General features: G+C 43.2%; 1 protein-coding gene across 1 annotated transcript; it reads right to left on the bottom strand.

The window, feature by feature from the left end:
- Positions 1-1,557: 1,557 nt before the first annotated feature.
- On the bottom strand, positions 1,558-14,229 carry NOB1 (NIN1 (RPN12) binding protein 1 homolog). The gene is made up of 9 exons (XM_068528895.1): positions 14,065-14,229; positions 13,811-13,943; positions 11,186-11,316; positions 8,842-8,913; positions 8,509-8,637; positions 8,214-8,414; positions 7,509-7,606; positions 5,198-5,342; positions 1,558-2,351 (listed from the first exon to the last, which is right to left on the bottom strand). The coding sequence occupies exons 1-9, from the start codon at positions 14,125-14,127 to the stop codon at positions 2,082-2,084; spliced, it is 1,242 nt and encodes a 413-aa protein (XP_068384996.1). The 5' UTR covers positions 14,128-14,229; the 3' UTR covers positions 1,558-2,081.
- Between the last annotated feature and the right edge of the window lie 5,081 nt (positions 14,230-19,310).

The following is a 19,310-nucleotide window of genomic DNA, read 5'->3' as shown; positions in this document are numbered from 1 at the left end:
AGTTGTGGCTCATGGGCCTAGCTGCTCCGTGGCATGTGGGATCTTCCCAGACCAGGGCTCGAACCCCTGTCCCCTGCATTGGCAGGCAGATTCTCAACCACTGCGCCACCAGGGAAGCCCTGAAAATAGAATTCTTAAACCAGTTGGTAGAAAGTTGTGATTCATGGCCAGCTAGTCAAAACACTTTGAGGTAACGGGTTGGGAGTTAGGATATATATATCACCTTTTAATAAGTTAATATTAAATGCCAAATATATGCAACAGTAAATATTTATTGAGCACCTGCCATGTTCCAGGCACTGATCTACGTGCATATAGAGCAGTGAACAAAATACAGCCCAGCCTTGTGTCTTCCAAAATGTAACACACACACACACACACACACACTTATTTTTGCAAAAGAAGACACAAGGATAAATCAGAAACAAATGAAATGGATTATCTAGAGGTTAAGGGGAAACGGGATGAGAGGGAAGGGCATCTAGCTCTATGCATACCTTTGTTGTATACAGTTATATAGTTTTGACTTTTGGAACTGAGTTACTTTCAAATTAAAAAAATATGTAGGACAGGAAAAATCTTAAACTGAATTTAAAGCAAAAAAGTTAACTATATACCAAATGGACAACCATACAGGAAAAACCTCGATGTAAGAAACTTTTGAAGCTACCACTTTGTGAATACACTGTCGATGTAAATAAAGAACTTAGAAATCTTGTACCTGGCAGGTTTATTCACAAGTAATGAGTTACCATCACTTAGGGTGATGCACTGAGGACCAATGGTCACGTATGTAGCTTTCTTGCCCAGTGTGCACCACCTCCATCTAATCCTGAAGAAACATCCTGTCAAACCCAAATGGAGGGACATGTTGAAAACCCAACTTATACTATTAAAAAGTCCATTTCTCAAAAGACAAAGGCTGAGAAACTGTCCAGATTTGGGGGAAAATGCTATGAAAGGACAGTATTGGGACAAATTGGTAAAATTTGAGTTGTTATATATTAGATAATAGTATCAATGTTAAATTTCCCGAATTTGATCACTGTGTTGTGATTATGTAAAAGAACATTGTTTTCCTTCGTGTGCTTGTGTGTATAGAAAGGGAAGAAGCAAATGAGGAGAAATGTTAATAATGGGAGAGAATGTTAACAATGGGAGATTCTAGGTAGTTGAATACTGAATTTACCTGGATGACTGACATGGTTCAAAATAAGTTAAAAAAAAAAAGGGACTTCCCTGGTGGTGCAGTGGTTAAGAATCCGCCTGTCAATGCAGGGGACATGGGTTTGATCCCTGGTCCGGGAAGATCCCACATGCCGCAGAGCAACTAAGCCCGCGAGCCACTACTGAAGCCTGTGCGCCCTAGAGCCCGCAAGCCACAACTACTGAGCCTACGCACAGCAACTACTGAAGCCCGTGCACCTAGAGCCCATGCTCTGCAACAAGAGAAGCCACTGCAATGAGAAGCCTGCGCACCGCAATGAAGAGCAGCCCCCGCTAGCCGCAGTTAGAGAAAGCCCGCACGTGGCAACGAAGACCCAACGCAGCCAAAAATAAATAAATAAGTAATTTTATTTTAAAAAATGGTAGCTCTTAGTTTTATTATGATAAACTTTCCCGCAAAAAGATAGACCTAAATGCTTGATCTTTGGTGTACACCTTAAGTAAGTGTTTGCCTCAAATTACCTAAGAAGCAAAAAAAAAAAAACAAAACAAAACAAAGAGGAAAAAAGAAAATGCACAGAAGCTTGCAACTATATTTACTAGAAATACATTATCACTTGGAAGTTCCCTTTTTTAAAGGTTGAAGATTTGTTCCAGGCACTGTTTGTTCTGTTTTAATCAAAGTCCCCTCAACGTGGCAGTAATCCTGGCTCTCTGGATGCACACAGGCCAAGGGATGGCGGGTTCCACCACAAACCCAACCCAAGGCACCACAGTGAGTCCTGAGGCAGCACTATGGAAGCCAGGCCTCTTCTGTGTCCAAGTGGTTGTGGAGTTGGCACAGCTGGGGACCTGAGACATGGGTCTCCCGGGCAGTCACAGCATCAGTCCAGCTTGCCTGTGGAGCTCACACTTCACCTTTTCTTCACAAACTTCTTTCTGGAAGCATTGGGATTTAACCGTCTCCTGCCGGCTCCCAAGGTGCTGTCTCGGACCTGCAAGGTAGCTGACCGGCTGGAGATGTCATTCTCTGCAAAGGGAGACACCCCAGCTATGTAGTCAGGGGCAAACACATCAGTTTTCTGCCTGGCCTTTCGGGAGAGCCGCAGCTGAGGGAAGCGCTGGTCCTCGGTCAGGTGGGGGTTGATGGCGTACTTGCCCCCTTTGGGAGTGGGGAGTGAATACTGCAAATAAGACGAGGAAAGGCCATTAGGAGGACGGGGATTCGTATTTATACACATCAGATCCTGTTAACCTAAAGCTTACCTGACAACTCTGCACGCAGGCAGAAGACACCAATGGAGTCTATCGTCACTGCCTACTGTGCACTGAGTACATGACATGCATCTTCCCACTTGAGCCTACTCTCACCTCACAGATGAAAAGCAACATGGTATTTTGACTACATTCCCTCAACAAAAGACAGAAAGAATTACACTAAAACACAGAACCCTAGTAGGCAGGTACCATGTTCGTAATGGTATAGGTTAGCACTTCTGAAATAACTACACACACACACACACACACACACACACACACACACACACACACACACACACACACACACACACACACACACACACACACACACACACTCTCTATCTCTCGCCAGTTGAACAAATAATTATAATTATGGGAAATGGTGTTATGAAGGGTGTTATGGATATTAGAGGGAGGGCTAGAATGAACTCTGTGGTGTTGAACTGAAACTGCAGTTATAAATTCAATTTTTAATACAGATAAGAGAAAAAATATTAATATGTGTATTTATATACAATATTTCCCATCTTTGTCCACTGTGGGCCTAGAATTAATGACACCCTAGGACAATGAGCACACCCACTGTCCAGTGCCCAGATCTTTGCTTCTAAAAACTTAAGAGCTCCTTAGAGAAATGGCTGATTCCAGGGCACAGGCAGGGAGGTATAAGAGTCAGAACAGCTTGCTGTGCCAGAAAGTAAAAGTGTTCAAAGAATAACTGGGGCACATCAAAAAGACACAGAAGCCATCGTGAAGGGGCTCCATGAACAGTTTGAGTATCAAAATAAATAAGGATAGCAATGGATCACAGCCTACAGACTACAATAAAAATCCATGCAACCACACTCATATAAATGATATATGGGAAAGTTCCTCTTTACAGCAGAATGATGGAGAAGAAATGATGGAATTAGAAAATCACCATTTGGCAACCTTCATTGTAAAAACTGATTCAGATGACTTTAACCAGTAAAAGTTTGATGAGAAACAGTAATCACACAGTATCAGACTATCTTTCTCTAAGTTACTTATTAATTACAGATAATAACCTTACAGGAAATTTGGTAACCTTGGTTTTGGTAATTATATTGTGGTTACACAAGAAACCTCCAACTAAGTGATCAAAGTTATCAGCAGTAAATTGGACACAGCCTGAATCTAACCAGGAGGAAACACCAGACAAACCCAAGATAAAGGATAGTCTACAAAGTAATTGCTTTGTACTCTTCAAAACTGTTCAAAAATGTCAAGGTCATGAAAGACAGCAGACCTGAGAAACTACTTCAGTTTAAAAGAGATTAAGGAGACAGGACAATGAAATGCAACAATGAAATGCAACGTGTGATCCTAGACTGGATCCTGGACCCCAAACAAACCCCCTTCTCTTGCTGTAAAGGAAATCTGTGGCAAAGTTTGAATATGGTCTAAGGACTCCCCTGGCGGTCCAGTGGTTAAGACTCTGCACTTCCAATGCAGGGGGCATGGGTTTGATCCTTAGTTGGGGAACTAAAATCCCACGTGCCACATGGCACAGCCAGAAAAAAAAACAAAAACAAAAACAAAAAGTCTCAATATGGTCCATAGATTAGATAGTATTGAAGTAATGTTAACTTCTTGGTTTTGGTAATTGTATTGTGGGTATCTAAGACAAAGTCCTTGTTTCAGGAAACACACACTGAAGTATCTAGGTGCAAAAGGGCATCATGCACAGTTTACTCTCAGATAGTTTAGGGGAAAAGAAAAAATATACATATAAATGATAAAGCAAATATAGTGAATGGTTAAATTGGGAAATCTAAGTGAAAGCTAAATGGGAATTATTTGTACTATTTTTGGCAACTTTTCTATAAATCTAAAATTATTTCGGGGCTTCCCTGGTGGTGCAGTCGTTGAGAATCTGCCTGCCAATGCAAGAAACATGGGTTCGAGCCCTGGCCCGGGAAGATCCCACATGCCGCGGAGTAACTAAGCCCGTGCACCACAACTACTGAGCCTGTGCTCTAGAGCCCGCGAGCCACAACTACTGAGCCCATGCGCTGCAACTACTGAAGCCTGCGTGCCAAGAGCCCGTGCTCAGCAACAAGAGAAGCCACAATGAGAAGCCCGCGCACCGCAATGAAGACCCAACACAGCCATACATACATACATACATAAATAAACTTATTAAAAAAAAAAAACTACAAGATACCATTAAAAAAAATTATTTCAAAATAGAAAGTTAAAAAAAAAAACAACCTTTCTCACATGTTAGTGGCATGCACCATACCTGGAGAACTCAGAGCCAGGTCAACCACACTCATACTTGCCTGTCTCTTAACCCTTCTCTCCTGATTCCTCAAAACAAATCAACCCCGCTGTGTATCTAGCCCAAGACTCTCTTGTGCTGAGTATTTACACAACCTTCCCTTGTGGTTCTTGAAGCTTCTAGACATTCTACCCATCCTCAAATTCCCACACAAATCCATCCTCCACCATCCTGCAAACCATCTCCCTCTTGGTGACCCCACATATATTTGGCCCTTGCTTTTTACCGTGTGGAATTACTGGTTATTTCTCCTTAGATTGCAAACTCCTCAAAAACCTCACAGGGAGGTTGAGTTGTGAGCTCTTCCCTCCTGCCTTGGTCCCTGGATCACAGGCTTTCAATAACTATCTTTAGAAACCAGGAGGGTTTGTTTGTCCTCTCTGATCATTTTGATCCTGGTGCTAAAAGGTCTCGCTTCCCCGACCTGGGCCCTGCTGTTAGGGGAGCAGGAGATGCACCACTCACCCGGAGGCCCCGAGGATTCAGCACCTTAGGGTTGCGGGAAAAGTGCATGCGCAGGGTTCCATCGTCACTGACGGTCACAGACACCTTCTTCAGTGTCTTGTTTCCACACTGTGCACAGAACACTCTGCTCATGTCAGATGTTGTCCTGCAGAAACAAAGGAGGTGCATCACACTGGAGCCAGAGGCAGCAAACCCCATCCCCAGAGCGCAAGGCGAGTCTCGGGCCTCAGAGGAGGAGACACTAGAAATGGGGACAGGCTGAACTGCACTGCACACATCCCAGACCAAGGCCGCCTGCCCTCACGCTGCTGATATAAGCACACTGCTGCTGCACGGCTCCCACGGCAAAGGTAAATGACACAAGGAGCAAGTTAGTAAGAAAACTGAGCACAATGTTGTTACAGTAATAATGAGCTGTTACTGAATTTTGTTAGGCATTATTCCACAAGTTTAATGTCAAAATAACCCTATGAAGTTGGTATATCTCCATTTTACGGATGGGGAAACGGAGGCAAGGTAAGGTAGCTTGCGCAAGGTCGTAGAGCTAGTAAGTGGCAGGTATAAGCCCAGGGAATCTGGCTCCAGAGTCAGTGCTCTTACCACCACCATACTTTCTCAAGGGTCATGTTATTACATTACTCAACTATTTCTGAATACCGTGTGCCCAAGTATCAGCCTAGGCATTAAGCCAGGAGGTGGCTCTGGAGGTGCTGAGAATTTACTAACAAATCATACAGGAAACACTATCAAAGCTGCTATGATTGAATGGGTGTGGGTGCTGAGGCAGACCCACAGGCCTTGCCTCTCTCCCACCCCCTCAAGGCCCAACGATGGACCCTGAACAGGCAAAGCTGCTGTTGTCAGGGACCAAGCAGGAGCCCTGGTGTCTGTCCTTGAGGAATTCTCCCTCAGTTCCCAGTGGTAAGGACACAAGAGCTGCGTGAAACTGCCAGAGAAGCCAAGCCCCTTCCTGAAGTCTCTGCGAGTGAACTAAGCAACAGGGGCTAGGAAATAATTATTTTGTGCAAGAAACCATTCAGTCACTGGGGTTAATCTAACAAGAATGGAGAACATTTCCAAGTGTTTCTAAGAACGAATGTTAATTTGAGGAACTTAGAGCTTTTGTAACAAAGGACAATGGGGGAAATGAGATTTCATGAAGCAAAAAGCTTTACCATCATGAGCCTGGCACGTTTACACACTAAAGATTCAAAGAATGCAGAGGCAGTTTTGAGGAGTGGCTCCCCAGCAGACCTGCAGAGGACGGTAACAGAGATGGGCCCCGAGCCACGTGGGGGAGCAGGGCTTCATCCAGGCTACTCCACCGTCAGTGGAACAGCACTGGGGACACAGGGAGAGACACCTTACTGCTTCGGAAAGCAGTGCACACAGGCCTCCACAGTAAGGAGCTCCACCAGATACCCGACATGATGGCCACCACGTCTAGACTGAATCTGTGGAAAGGCTGGAAGCCACCAAGTTCCCAGGGCCATGCTTCACTCAACAGCAGGGCTGCAATATAGTCTCTTCCACTCCAACCAGATCTCAGATCCGGGGGCCTCTCCACACGACACCAGCCCTCACCAGAGAAAAACCAATTCATGAGGCAGAAAAGAAATGGGGAGGAGGGCATGGTCAATGAACTAAACAGTTCACCTCAACGGAGCACTTCCTATGCGCCAAACAAGCACTCTTTTATGTGACGATCTCCCTAGTTCCTCACAACTACCTTTCTAATTTTACATAAGAAGAACCTGAGGTACAGAGAAGCTGACCAACTTCTGCAAAGTCACACAGCTACTAGGAGACAGAATCTGGATTGGAACCCACATAGTCTGGATCCAGAGTCCACTTTTTTTTTAAATAGAAAATTTCAAACATAAAGTAAACCAAAGAGCACAATGAACCCTCATGGACCCATCACCCAGCTTCATCTCTACCCTCACCCATTCCTCCCACTTCTGTTTTATTTCAAAGCAAGTCCCAGACATTATCCCATCCATAAACATTTCGGCACTTGCTGCTAAACGACTAGGGCTCTTTGCTCCAGAACCCACACCCTTAATCCTATACACAAAGGTAAGGACAAAAAACACCCGCCCTGGCTTTGTCAGGTGGGAGGTCCCTGGCCACCTCTGTCCCAGGGCTTTCAGTGCCCTGGTGGGGGCAGAACCTGGCCCAAGTAGCAATGACAAGATGGAGGGAATGCCTGTACACAAGGCAAGGCTCTCCTTCAAGTAGTCTGTAGAAGGTTTAGGAAGAGAGGAGTGTTCAACAGAGGGGCACTGAGCCCAGGTTATCGGCTACATACTTGAAACAGCCATGGCAGCGCAAGATGTAGCTCCGGGCCTCGCGGATCAGCATGCCGTTCACGGCCAGCACATGCAGCCCCATCTGGAGCAGGACATTCTGCAACCAACAATATAAAGGGAAACTGAACTCATAGCAAAACCAAGAATTGTTTAATATCTGCATAATCACAGTTAAAAGAACTTCCCAAACCCTGGTTTGGCTCATAAAGGGCTTCTGCTAAAGAAAAGCAAGCTTAGGATACCTCTCAGGACATGTAAACTAAGACAAGGACCCAGATTTTTCTTATCTCAAGTGCCATGGACCGTGACCATCATTTCGCCAAGGCCTCCTTTAGCAATCTCTCTTAACAGAGACATTTATTGTGTCAGAGCAAGTATACTCATTTCTGGACTGAAAACCTCTACAGTCTCCAAATACTTAACTGAGCACAGAACGTTACGCACACTGAAAGAAAAGCAGCAACAGATCATGGATATTGAACATTAGAAATTTAATATACCATATACATTCTGTAGGTATACTATGATTCCCTAACCTCCAAGCAAAACTAAAAATTACCAAAGAGCACAGGCAAAGTTTCCAGAGCCAGGAAAAGAAGCATTACACAACAGCTCTGTACACACCCCCAAACCTCCAAAGGACCACTGCTTGTAACAGGTATGACACACCAAGCCCAGGGCCAGCCGATGCCCATTCCACCCACCTGCATGGCGAAGTCTGTAGTCACACAGCCGACCCGCACATCCTTCGGGATGGCACACTGCTTCATCTCCTGCTGGACCTGCTTGATGTTGCTGGGGGTTATCCACCCACCCCCGTCCTCATCACTGTCTTGGTCCTTCCTTTCTTCAAATCCATTCTCTTCGTTCTCTTCCTCACTTGGAATAGCCTCACCTTTGTCAATCTGAAACGTTAACAGAATTCAAACTTCTCGCCCACAGGAGCAGCCGCGAGACGCTAGTCTGTTGTCATCAGGAGATCATAAAGCAGGGCCTTACCAGCAGCTCCTGCAGTTCATGATCAATATTAGGCAAAGGATTTCTCCAGAACACAAAGGAACTGAATTCTAGGTCCTCAGGCTCACCGACTGGGTGTCCATGTTCTACTGTTCCTCGTGCGGGTTTAGGCTGAAGTTAAAAGAAAAATAATTTTAAAACCTGAAAATTGAGAGGGTTATAGATGAAATGATATACGATATACAAGCCAGATCAGACAAGGATGGACAAACTATGGTATCTGTCTAGGTAAATTTGGTTCCCTCTAAACAGACAATTTGTGGAGATCTGACATGTAACAGAAAAGAGCATGAAGAGCCTGGCCTAAGAAATTACCTTTGAGGGCAGATGGAAACCAGAAATGTGTAGAGGAGTTTCTGGGTGCTGAATCGATGAACTCACTTTAACCTTTAAAAAGAAAAGAAAAAAGTGACAGCTCTAAGCAAAGAAATACAGGTTGAAAATTCAACATGGAAGAGTAATTTAAAAAACAGAAAACAAAATACTTCCCCCTGGTTATTGAAATAGAAGATATTCAATGTTTTTTAAAAAGTGGGAAACATAAAAATATATGTAAAGAATTTTTTTTTAAATAAATTTATTTATTTTTATTTTTGGCCGCGTTGGGTCTTTGTTGCTGTGCGCGGCCTTTTCTCTAGTTGCGGTGAGCGGGGGGCTACTCTTCATTGCGGTGTGCGGGCTTCTCACTGCAGTGGCTTCTCTTGTTGCGGAGCATGGCCTCTAGGCGCATGGGCTTCAGTAGTTGTGGCTCGCGGGCTCTAGAGCGCAGGCTCAGTAGTTGTGGCGCACGGGCTTAGTAGCTCTGCAGCATGTGGGATCTTCCCGGACCAGGGCTCAAACCCTTGTCCCCTGCATTGGCAGGTGAATTCTTAACCACTGCGCCACCAGGGAAGCCCGTAAAGAATTATTCAGGGATTCCACTACTACCAAATAACCACTTTAGGACATTTCTTTTTTGTCCCTAGACATAAAGGTTTAATGAACATCATTATGTGTAAAACTTGGAAGTATCTTTGGTTATATCCTTAGGATAAATGCCTAAGAGTGGAATTGCTGGGTCAACAGACAGGCTGTTTTAAAGCTTCCGATACAAAACAGCTAACTCCTGCCCAAAAGACTGCAGGAAAGGGCAATTTTTAGGAATCTCAAATTGACAGACGCCAAAGCAGAAACCCAGCTGAGCCACAAAGTCAGAGTTTATATAAAACTATTCCCTTCACTCCCATCGCCCCAAAACATTCTGGTGATACACAGATGTCTATATTTTAGGCATCACTTTTAGACTTCTTGGGATTGGAGGACTCTACACTTGGTTGAAAACAAGTGAAGGCAGTTCTGACTAGAATAGAATCATGAGCCCACTACAGTTTTGATGACCTTAGACAGCGGAGATCAAGTAATTCTTTGCAAACACTACTTGAAATTACTTATTACAGTATAAGGTTAATAATCTATCTTTCAAAATCCTCTGGCCTGGAAACAGGCAATGGGGTCCAGGCACAAAACCATTAGTCTCTTCAACTTAGCCAAGCTGGACAAGTCCCTAAAAGCACAACAGGAACCCAGAATTTTGAAGGTAGCAAGAGCTGAAAAAGATGGTAATCATTTAAAGTGTTCTTTCTTGCTTGCTTCTGGAAAAGAATTCTATTTTTAAAAAACTAGTGAGAGGGGCTTCCCTGATGGCGCAGTGGTTAAGAATCTGCCTGCCAATGCAGGAAACACAGGTTCAAGCCCTGGTCCAGGAAGATCCCACATGCCATGGAGCAACTAAGCCCGTGTACCACAACTACTGAGCCTGCGCTCTAGAGCCTGTGAGCAACAACTACTGAGGCCTGCGCACCTAGAGCCCGTGCACTGCAATGAAGAGCAGCCCCCGCTCGCCACAACTAGAGAAAGCCTGCCCACGGCAACGAAGACCCAATGCAGCCACAAAAAAAAAAAAAAAAAAAAAAAAAAAAAAAAGTGAGAATATAGTTGGTTTTTACTCTTTCTGCATTTTATTATTATTTTATTTTATCTATTTGGTTGCAGCAGGTCTTAGTTGCGACAGGCGGGCTCCTTAGTTGTGGCATGCGAATTCTTAGTTGCGGCATGGGGATCTAGTTCCCTGAGCAGGGACTGAACCTGGACCCCCTGCATTGTGAGCGTGAAGTCTTAACCACTGTGCCACCAGGGAAGTCCCTGCATTTTTAAGTTTAACCAACCTTACCAAGAACCTACAGGTCAAGACTGAGACATGTTTGCTAATTGCAACGTATGAACCTTATCTGGATCCTGATCCAAACAAGTAAACTATTAAAAAAATTTTATAAAATAATTGAGAAATGTGAACACAGATTGGATATTTGATGATATCAGGGAATTACTATTAATTTTGTGCAGGTGTAATATTGGTTTTGTGGTTATTTTTTTAAGAGACATACCTTATCTTTAGAGACACACCAAGAAATATCTATCAGTGAAATGTTAGGATGTCTGAGTTCAAAATATTCAGGGCTGGGGTTGGGTAAAGATGAAAACAGATCATGAGTTGATAACTGTGGAGGCAGAATGATGGGGACACTGGGTCCATTATACTATTCCCTCTACTTCTGTACATCTGATAGTTCTCATAATAAAAAAGTTAAAACAGATAAAACCAACAATCTTTCTTATTTACCTTTTCTGGTTCTTGTTTTAGGTGAGACACCCCAACAAATTCTGCTTCCAGCTGGTAGGTAAGTGCCAGTACTTGGATATCTGTGGCAGAGAGGCTGGGATAGTCTCCAGTTTTCTTTGAAAACTCAGTCACTGTAAACAAGAGATTCCCAACTTCAGTTAAAAGCAAAGAGCTATATGACCTTGGATAACCATAATGGAAGTATGAAAAGAACTTAGGATCAGTACCCCAAGAAAAACCTCTTAACACTTTCATCCATTTCCTGATCTTTTTCTATTCACAATTGATACATTTGTATTCTCTATCACCAAGATCTCGGCCAGTTAGGTTTACAGTGATGTCCTCACTGAGTGCAGATGAAGAACAAAGTTAATAGAAAGTCAACAAAAGTTAGCATAATATTTGCAAATGAGAGTTCCTTATCTAGGCTTTGGTATTATGTTTGAATAGAAGGTCTCTTCTCTCCCAGCAATAAAATTCTTTGATTCTAACAATCCATATTAATAGAATGATCAGATTCCAAAATGGGACGGAAAGCTGATTCAGCCAATAATTGTCAATCATGAAACAAAAATACTGGGTTATTCTGTAACAAATATCAGACAGTTTTTTATGTAAACCCACCCAACAAGAAAACCCACATCCCTATTTAACACAAAGTAAACTTCAGCTGTTGCTGTTGTTATTCTCCTGAGACATCAATAACAAACACGTACAATAATATCTTGACACATTAACAGAAAGGTGTCTTCTGCTACACTAGCACAAGGAACAATAAGTATACGGCTCACATTTTCTAAAAATGCAGCTATTAATTAAAAGCAGCTAAAATTTAGTGGGCACTTACTATGTATCAGGCACTGTGTTTAAAACTTTTCATTTTATCCTTCAGCCAAATCTTTTTTTTTTAAACTGGAGTATAGTTGATTTACAATGTTGTTAATTACTGCTGCACAGCAAAGTAATTCAGTTATACATATACATACATTCCTTTTTAAAATATTCTTTTCCATTATGGTTTATCATTGGATATTGAATATAGCTGTCTGTGCTATACAGTAGCACCTTGTTGTTTATCCGTTTTATATATAGAAGCTTACATCTGCTCACCCCAACCTCTCCCAACCCCCTTCCCCTTGGCAACCACAAGTCTGTTCTCTATGTCTGTGATTCTGTTTCTATTTCAGAAAGGTTCCTTTGTGTCATATTTTAGATTCCACATATAAGTCATATCATATGGTTATTTGTCTTTCTCTTTCTGACTTCACTTAGTATGATAATCTCTAGTTACATCCATGTTGCTGCAAATGGCATTATTTCGTTCTTTTTTATGGCTGAATAGTATTCCATTGTATACATGTACCATATCATCTTTATCTGTTCATCATCAATGGACATTTAGGTTGTTTCCATGTCTTGGCTATTGTAAATAGTGCTGCTATGAATATAGGAGTGATGTATCTTTTTGAATTACTATAGTTTTGTCTGGATATATGCCCAGGAGTGGGAATGCTTCAGCCAAATCTTATGAAGTAAGTACTGTTAGTATTTCCTCAAAAAGATTAAGTAACTTGTCAAAGATCACACAGCTAGGATGCTGGAGAAAGCTAAAGAAGTCACAAATAGTGTAGGTAACAACATCTCCATTATCAGCCTTTAAACCCTAAAACACTTCCAACCACCTAGGTCCTTTCCTGGGCAGGATCATTGCCTTGATCCCTAACAAGAGAACAACGCTGACTCCTAAGCCAAGTGAGAGTTGTTTAGTTTTCTTTCAGGACTAATGTAAGGCCTAAAAGCCATCCCTTTTTCTGACTTGAGGCTGGCCTCCATATCCAAAACAGTCATCACTCTTGTCTACTGAAAAGAAATGGGCGAGAGTAAGAGATCTGGGTTCTTCTAAATCTTAAATCTTTTTAACATCTTTATTGGAGTATAATTGCTTTACAATGGTGTGTTAGTTTCTGCTGTATAACAAAGTGAATCAGCTATACCTATACATATATCCCCATATCTCCTCCCTCTTGCAGCTCCCTCCCATCTTCTATTTTTAATCCAAACAAATTTATCGAATACTTACAAAGCGCTGGACACTGTGCTGAGTGACATTATTCCTCATTTAATGCTCCCAGCAACCCCTGGGGTAGGTACTATTGTTAATCCCATTTTACAGTTGGAGGCAACCAAGGCCTAGAGCGTCTGAATGATATTCCCAAGGGCACATAACTAGTAACTGGCAAGGCCTGGCTGACTCATGACCCAGAACTCCTCTCTCCCACCACGGTCTCCTAGACCGTGCAGTTTCTTTTATTTACTTATTTATTTTTTGAATTTTATTTATTTTTTTATACAGCAGGTTCTTATTAGTTATCCATTTTATACATATTAGTGTATACATGTCAATCCTAATCTCCCAATTCACCCCACCACCACCACCACCCCCTGCCACTTTCCCCCCTTGGTGTCCATACATTTGTTCTCTCCATCTGTGTCTCTATTTCTGCCCGACCGTGCAGTTTCTAAATCAACTCTGATAAAGTATCCAGACTCCGACTAGAACCAGAGCAGGTTCAGTCAGCAACCCAGGAACCAGCTTCGCCATTAACACCGGGCAGAGACACTCACCCAGCCGCACGTATTCCGGGAAGGGCTCCTTGAAACGCAGCTCGTAGGGCAGGACTGCGAGCCGCCTGCGCGTGGCCTTATCCCGAATCTCGCTGACCACATCCCGAATGGTGTAGATGTTCTTCCCGATGTCCTGAGGGGAGACCGGCCCAACTCACACCCGCCCGCACCACGCAACGGGCTGCCCGATTTCCCAAGCTCCTTTAGGGGCCACCAGCCCAGACCCCGCTCCTCTCCGCCGGAGCTCCCTGTACCTGCAGAGCCGCGTCCTGCAGGAAAGCCCCTGCATCGGCTACAACGTGCTCCACCGGCGCCATGTTGGTCCATCGAGACCGGAGCGTGCGTGCGCATGCAGATTGCGCCCGCCCCTCTGTCCCAATCCGGGCCTCTGGGAGCCGGGAAGAGCAGCCGCGGCTAAGCGGCGTCTCCTGGCGGCCGCGCCAGCCTCTTCCGGCTCAGGGCTCCCCGAGCGCATGCGCGGTGAGGCCGCCAGCTCTGCCTGGGTGGTGTGGGCGGGGTCAAACCTTGGGAGGGGTGGGGGGGCCACCCGAGGAAATTTGCTTTGGCGCCTGCTCCTTAGCGCCTTCTTTACGCTTAAATGCAAGTAGTCTGTATTAGTTTCATTGTTACGAGTCAATCAATACAGATGCCCTAATTTAAAGATCACAACAACCCTATGAAATAGGTACTATTTTACAGGTAAGGGGTAGCTGCTCAAGAAAACTAGGCCCAACTAACATGGGTAGTTAGTGGGGTATCGAGATTAACACTGAAACAAACCGACTCAGAGTTGCTTTCTCACTACTGTGCCATACCGACCGCTGCTTGTTTACTTACCCCCGCTTCATTTTGAGCAACTTGGGTCCAGGATCTCTTACGCGACTTACATAAACAAGGCTCATAATTCCTTGCTGAGATTCCATAATTATGAGATCTGGTCTGTTAGAAATTCATGCTGGCGAATTTTGGCTGAATGATGACTTGAGTTTTCAGTCATCCATCTTCAGAGGTGTTGAGTTATTCTAAACTTTGTCAAGTCTTCACTCCAGTTTTTACCCCTTGGTTATACTTTATCCATCGTACCTCCAAAAATTGTTCACTGCCCTGGGGGGGTCTTTTACCAGGTGCCCAAATCCCTTTTCCTTCCCCAGATGTCTCAATTTTTTTCTTTTTTGCGGGATCTTAGTTCCCCAACCAGGGATCGAACCCCGGCCCCAGCAGTGAAAGTGCTGAATCCTAAGTGCCTAGACTGCCAGGGAATTCCCTATCATATCAATTTTTTTGTTCTTATTTCTCGATATTTTCAGTTTCTCTGCAGAATTTTACAATGCTGACCATTTCCTCTTTCTGGACTGTCTCCTTGCCTCACTTTGGTGATACATCACTATCCTGGTCCCCCTGTGTCTCTGATGATTTCTCACCCTCCTTCACTGCCATCTCTTCTGCCTTGCTCACGGGGCACCCACCACAGAACTGTCTTGGCCGCTGTGTCTAAGTTTTCTCTTTCACCAATACTATCTATCCCCAAGGCTTATCACAATTATCGCATTATAGGAATGCCTTTGGAATCTACAGGTCCAATCCCTGTTTATTCCCTAGACTAGCCGTTGGCCACATCTTTCTGAAAATTTTTGGCATCTTCACTCAGGAGGAAGGTTAAAACTAAGGTAGTTTTCTCTCCTGCCCCCGCTTAAACTTTCTTCTCTGGTTGAGTTCCTATTTTTACGAATGGCATTACCAAAAAAGGCACTCAAGGTAAGAATCTCTGAGTCATCCTTATTCCCAGTCTCAACCCATACTCCTCTTGCTAAACTTTACTGATGTCACTTCTGAATTGTTTTGAGGTGCCTGGGTCTCCTCTCCATTCATTCTCATTACTCTAATCAAGTTTTTATTTCAAGCCTAGAAAATATAATCCACTCAACACTAATATTCCTGTATCTAAGTTCTTCCTCAATTGCTCCTGTTGCCTAAAAAGGGAGGGAGTATATAGAAACTAGACTCCACGATAAAAGAGGTTTATTGAAGTTGGCAATAATTCTGTAGACACTAGGGTGAAGAAGAATGATCTAGATCAGTGTTCTCAAACTTGACTGTGAATTAGGATCACCTGGAGAGCTTGGAAAACTAGATAGCTGGGGTTCATCCTCAGTTTCTGATTCAGTAGGTCTGAGCAGGGCGGGAGAATCTGCATTTTTAATAAGTTCCAGATGATGCTGATGCTGCTCACCTGGGGCCACACTTGAGAACCACTGATTTAGGGGAACAGCCAGGGAAAGAAAGATCAGGCTCTGAGCCATTCACTTTCTAGTAAATATTAAAAATAATTGTTGATATAAAAGGTTTCTTGACATTTTGTAGTTTTTGTCATTTTTTGTAATACTTTAATCCCTTTTCTGTTTCCCTGTAAGGCTCGCTAGTCTTCAAGTCCACTGAAGCCTTAGAAGGACTCTTATTTAGTGAACAAATAAGTACTGAGAGCTAATTTATACCACCACAATTTGGGTGATATAACAGTTATGAACAAAGTGATATTTTGTATAGTGTCTAGGGGCACCTTCGAGTTTATGACCTTGGAGCCAAATCTTGAAGGATGAGTAGGGCAAAGGCATTGAGGTGTGAAAGTCCAAAGGGAGTGTTCAGGGAGTTGAGGGTAGTGCCTGTGGTAGCACAGGGTGTCTGGGGACAGGTTCTCTCAGAAGTGAAGTGAACCCTGAAACACTTCAATTTTTTGAAGCTCCTTGTTTTTTAAAAAGTGAAGAAATCTAAAACATTGTTATGAAATTATGGTCACTTGAAACAGTTTACCTTAACAAATTAACACTTTCAAACATATGTAGAAGAACTCCATGTATAACTTATCTGGAGGTAATGACAACTTTTACATGTGAGGCCCTTTATGAAAGAGAAACGTCTTGCTTGTGTGCCAGTGAAGAGCTGACTTCACTTCCAGGACTGGAAAATGTACAAGCTATGAAACTATATGCTTAACAGTGGGGTAGGGGAGATAAAAACTTGAAACAGTGGGGTAGGGGAGAGAAAAACTTGGGGTAGGGGAGAGAAAAACTACATGCAATCAGTAAGTATCCCTAGAATTCCTCTGGACTTTCCTGGGAGTGTCCTGGACTTCCTTGTCTCTGCCTTTGCCCTTGTTTTCTCTTCTGCCTGAAAATTCTGCTGGCCAATCCCTGCTTACTTAGTCTCCAAGAAGCAGCTCCATTGTTTCCTTTGTAAACTGGTCCTCATTACCCAAATCAGATTTTTCTCCAAGGACGGATTTGAACCCTTCTTTCTCAACATACTTAAGACATTTTGATTCTATCACTCAATAAGCAGTTATTACTTCTGCTTTGCATTGTAGTTAATTGTGTGTCTTCTTTAAGTAGGTTGGAAATCAGGGACTGTGTTTTAGGGGTCTTTCTCCTTAAATGAACATTTCAATTTACTTTTTAACTTTTGCAGGGCACTTTTTTTTAAATAAATTTTTAAAATTTTATTTATTTATTTATTTATGGCTGTGTTGGGTCTTCGTTTCTGTGCGAGGGCTTTTTCTAGTTGTGGCAAGCGGGGGCCACTCTTCATCGCGGTGCGCGGGCCTCTCACTATCGCGGCCTCTCTTTTTGCGGAGTGCAGGCTCCAGACACGCAGGCTCAGTAATTGTGGCTCACAGGCCCAGTTGCTCCACGGCATGTGGGATCTTCCCAGACCAGGGCTCGAACCTGTGTCCCCTGCATTGGCAGGCAGATTCTCAACCACTGCGCCACCAGGGAAGCCCCTGCAGGGCACTTTTATGATGACATATTTCAGATTTTTTATGTGTCTTAAAAAAAAATCTCCTATATTGTAGGACCTACAGCAATGAGTTCAGTGCTCAATAAATGTTGATGAAGTCTATTCATTCAACAGATTGTTTAAAGAGGCCTCCTATGGGCCAGGCACTGCTTTGAGAGCTGGATTATAGCTCCTGTCTTCATAATTTTTGTAGTGGGAAACAGACTTTATATATATATATATATATATATATATATATATATATATACACACACACACACACACACACACACACACACACACACACACACACATACATACATATTCATATGAAAGTCAGATAGTGCTAAGTTGAGGAAATATGGAGAGAAAAAATAAAGCAGGAAGGGGCTGGTAGGAGGGGAAGGAAGAGATGAGTTGCAATTTTAAATAGGGTGATCAGGAAAGGCTTCACTGAAAGGGACAGTTAAGCAAACATCTGAAAGAGATAAGGGGGTGAGCCAACTGACTACCTGGGGAAAGAGCTTTCTAGGAAGAGGGAAAAGCCAGTCCAAAGGCCCTCAGGCCAGAGTGGCTGAAGCAGGGTACTGAGTGAAAGAGTAGTTGGAGATGAGATGAAACAAAGGGGAGGGGTGGGAGGTATCACCTAGGGCCTTTATAAGTCCAGGTATATATTTAGCTTTTACTTCTTTAATGCACAGTGAGAGCCTGCCTTGCCTAGTCCCTTTTTTCCTTTTGGTCAACACCTACTCAAATGCCACCAATCAAAGAGGCCTTCCCTAATTCCCCTAGAAGAGAATTTGTACAACTCCCATCAATGTTACTAGAGAAATTTTAATAGTTTTTTAGATAGGAATTAAGGTGTTAAGAGAGAGCTGTAGCTCCTTGAAAGGCCATCTCCTGGATGGATTTGGAATGGCAAAATAGAGACTGAATGCTCGACCAGTTTCATTTGTACGCATAACAGGATCCATCCAAACTGGAAGACCCAAAAATAACAGAATAATTAGTGCACAGTGCTTAGAGCTAATTAGGTGATTAGGATTAATTTTAGTTAATGGTGATTAAAAGTGAAAAATTGAGCCTTCATTCAACTTGTCAAAGCTGAAGTTCTCAACCATCAGTAAAGAATATTGATTTAAAATGTTTTTTCTAGTTCATAAAGGTCTGTCTACTCTGTATACTAAGGAAATGGGGGTTAGTTTGGTGTGGTGGGGCACTTTGTGGACCCCCAGCAGGAGTTTTGGAGCCTTTCTGCCTTTGTTTTATGTCACAAGAACGGATGCTCCACAAAAGCCACTTTTGTGTTTCTAGAGCCTAGAACCGTGCCTGGCACATAGTAGGCTTTGGGTCGTCAGATATAGCAAATTAAAACACAAGATGACTAATTAAATATGAGTATCAACAACAAGTAGTTTTTTAGTATAAACATGTACTGTACCAGGCAGTATTTGGGGCACACCTACGTATTAATGGTTGTTTATCTAAAATTCAAATTTAACTGGGCGTCCTGTATTTTATATGGTAACCCTGAGTTCAATAAATATCTGCTGACTTGATTGAACGCCTCCTCTCACTTGTAAAATGGGGCTAAGACAGGCCCGCCCTCGGCGTTGATGGGAGGAGTATATGAAGCGCCTGGCACTCAGCGAGCCCTCAATTTATTTGATTGCTACGGGACCATCTAGCGAGAGGAAAACCCTCCCACTTTTAAACATACAGAGGGTAA

This window comes from Eschrichtius robustus, chromosome 19 (assembly GCF_028021215.1).
Source record: "Eschrichtius robustus isolate mEscRob2 chromosome 19, mEscRob2.pri, whole genome shotgun sequence".
NCBI lineage: Eukaryota > Metazoa > Chordata > Mammalia > Artiodactyla > Eschrichtiidae > Eschrichtius > Eschrichtius robustus.
This window is presented reverse-complemented; position numbering and strand designations above follow the sequence as displayed.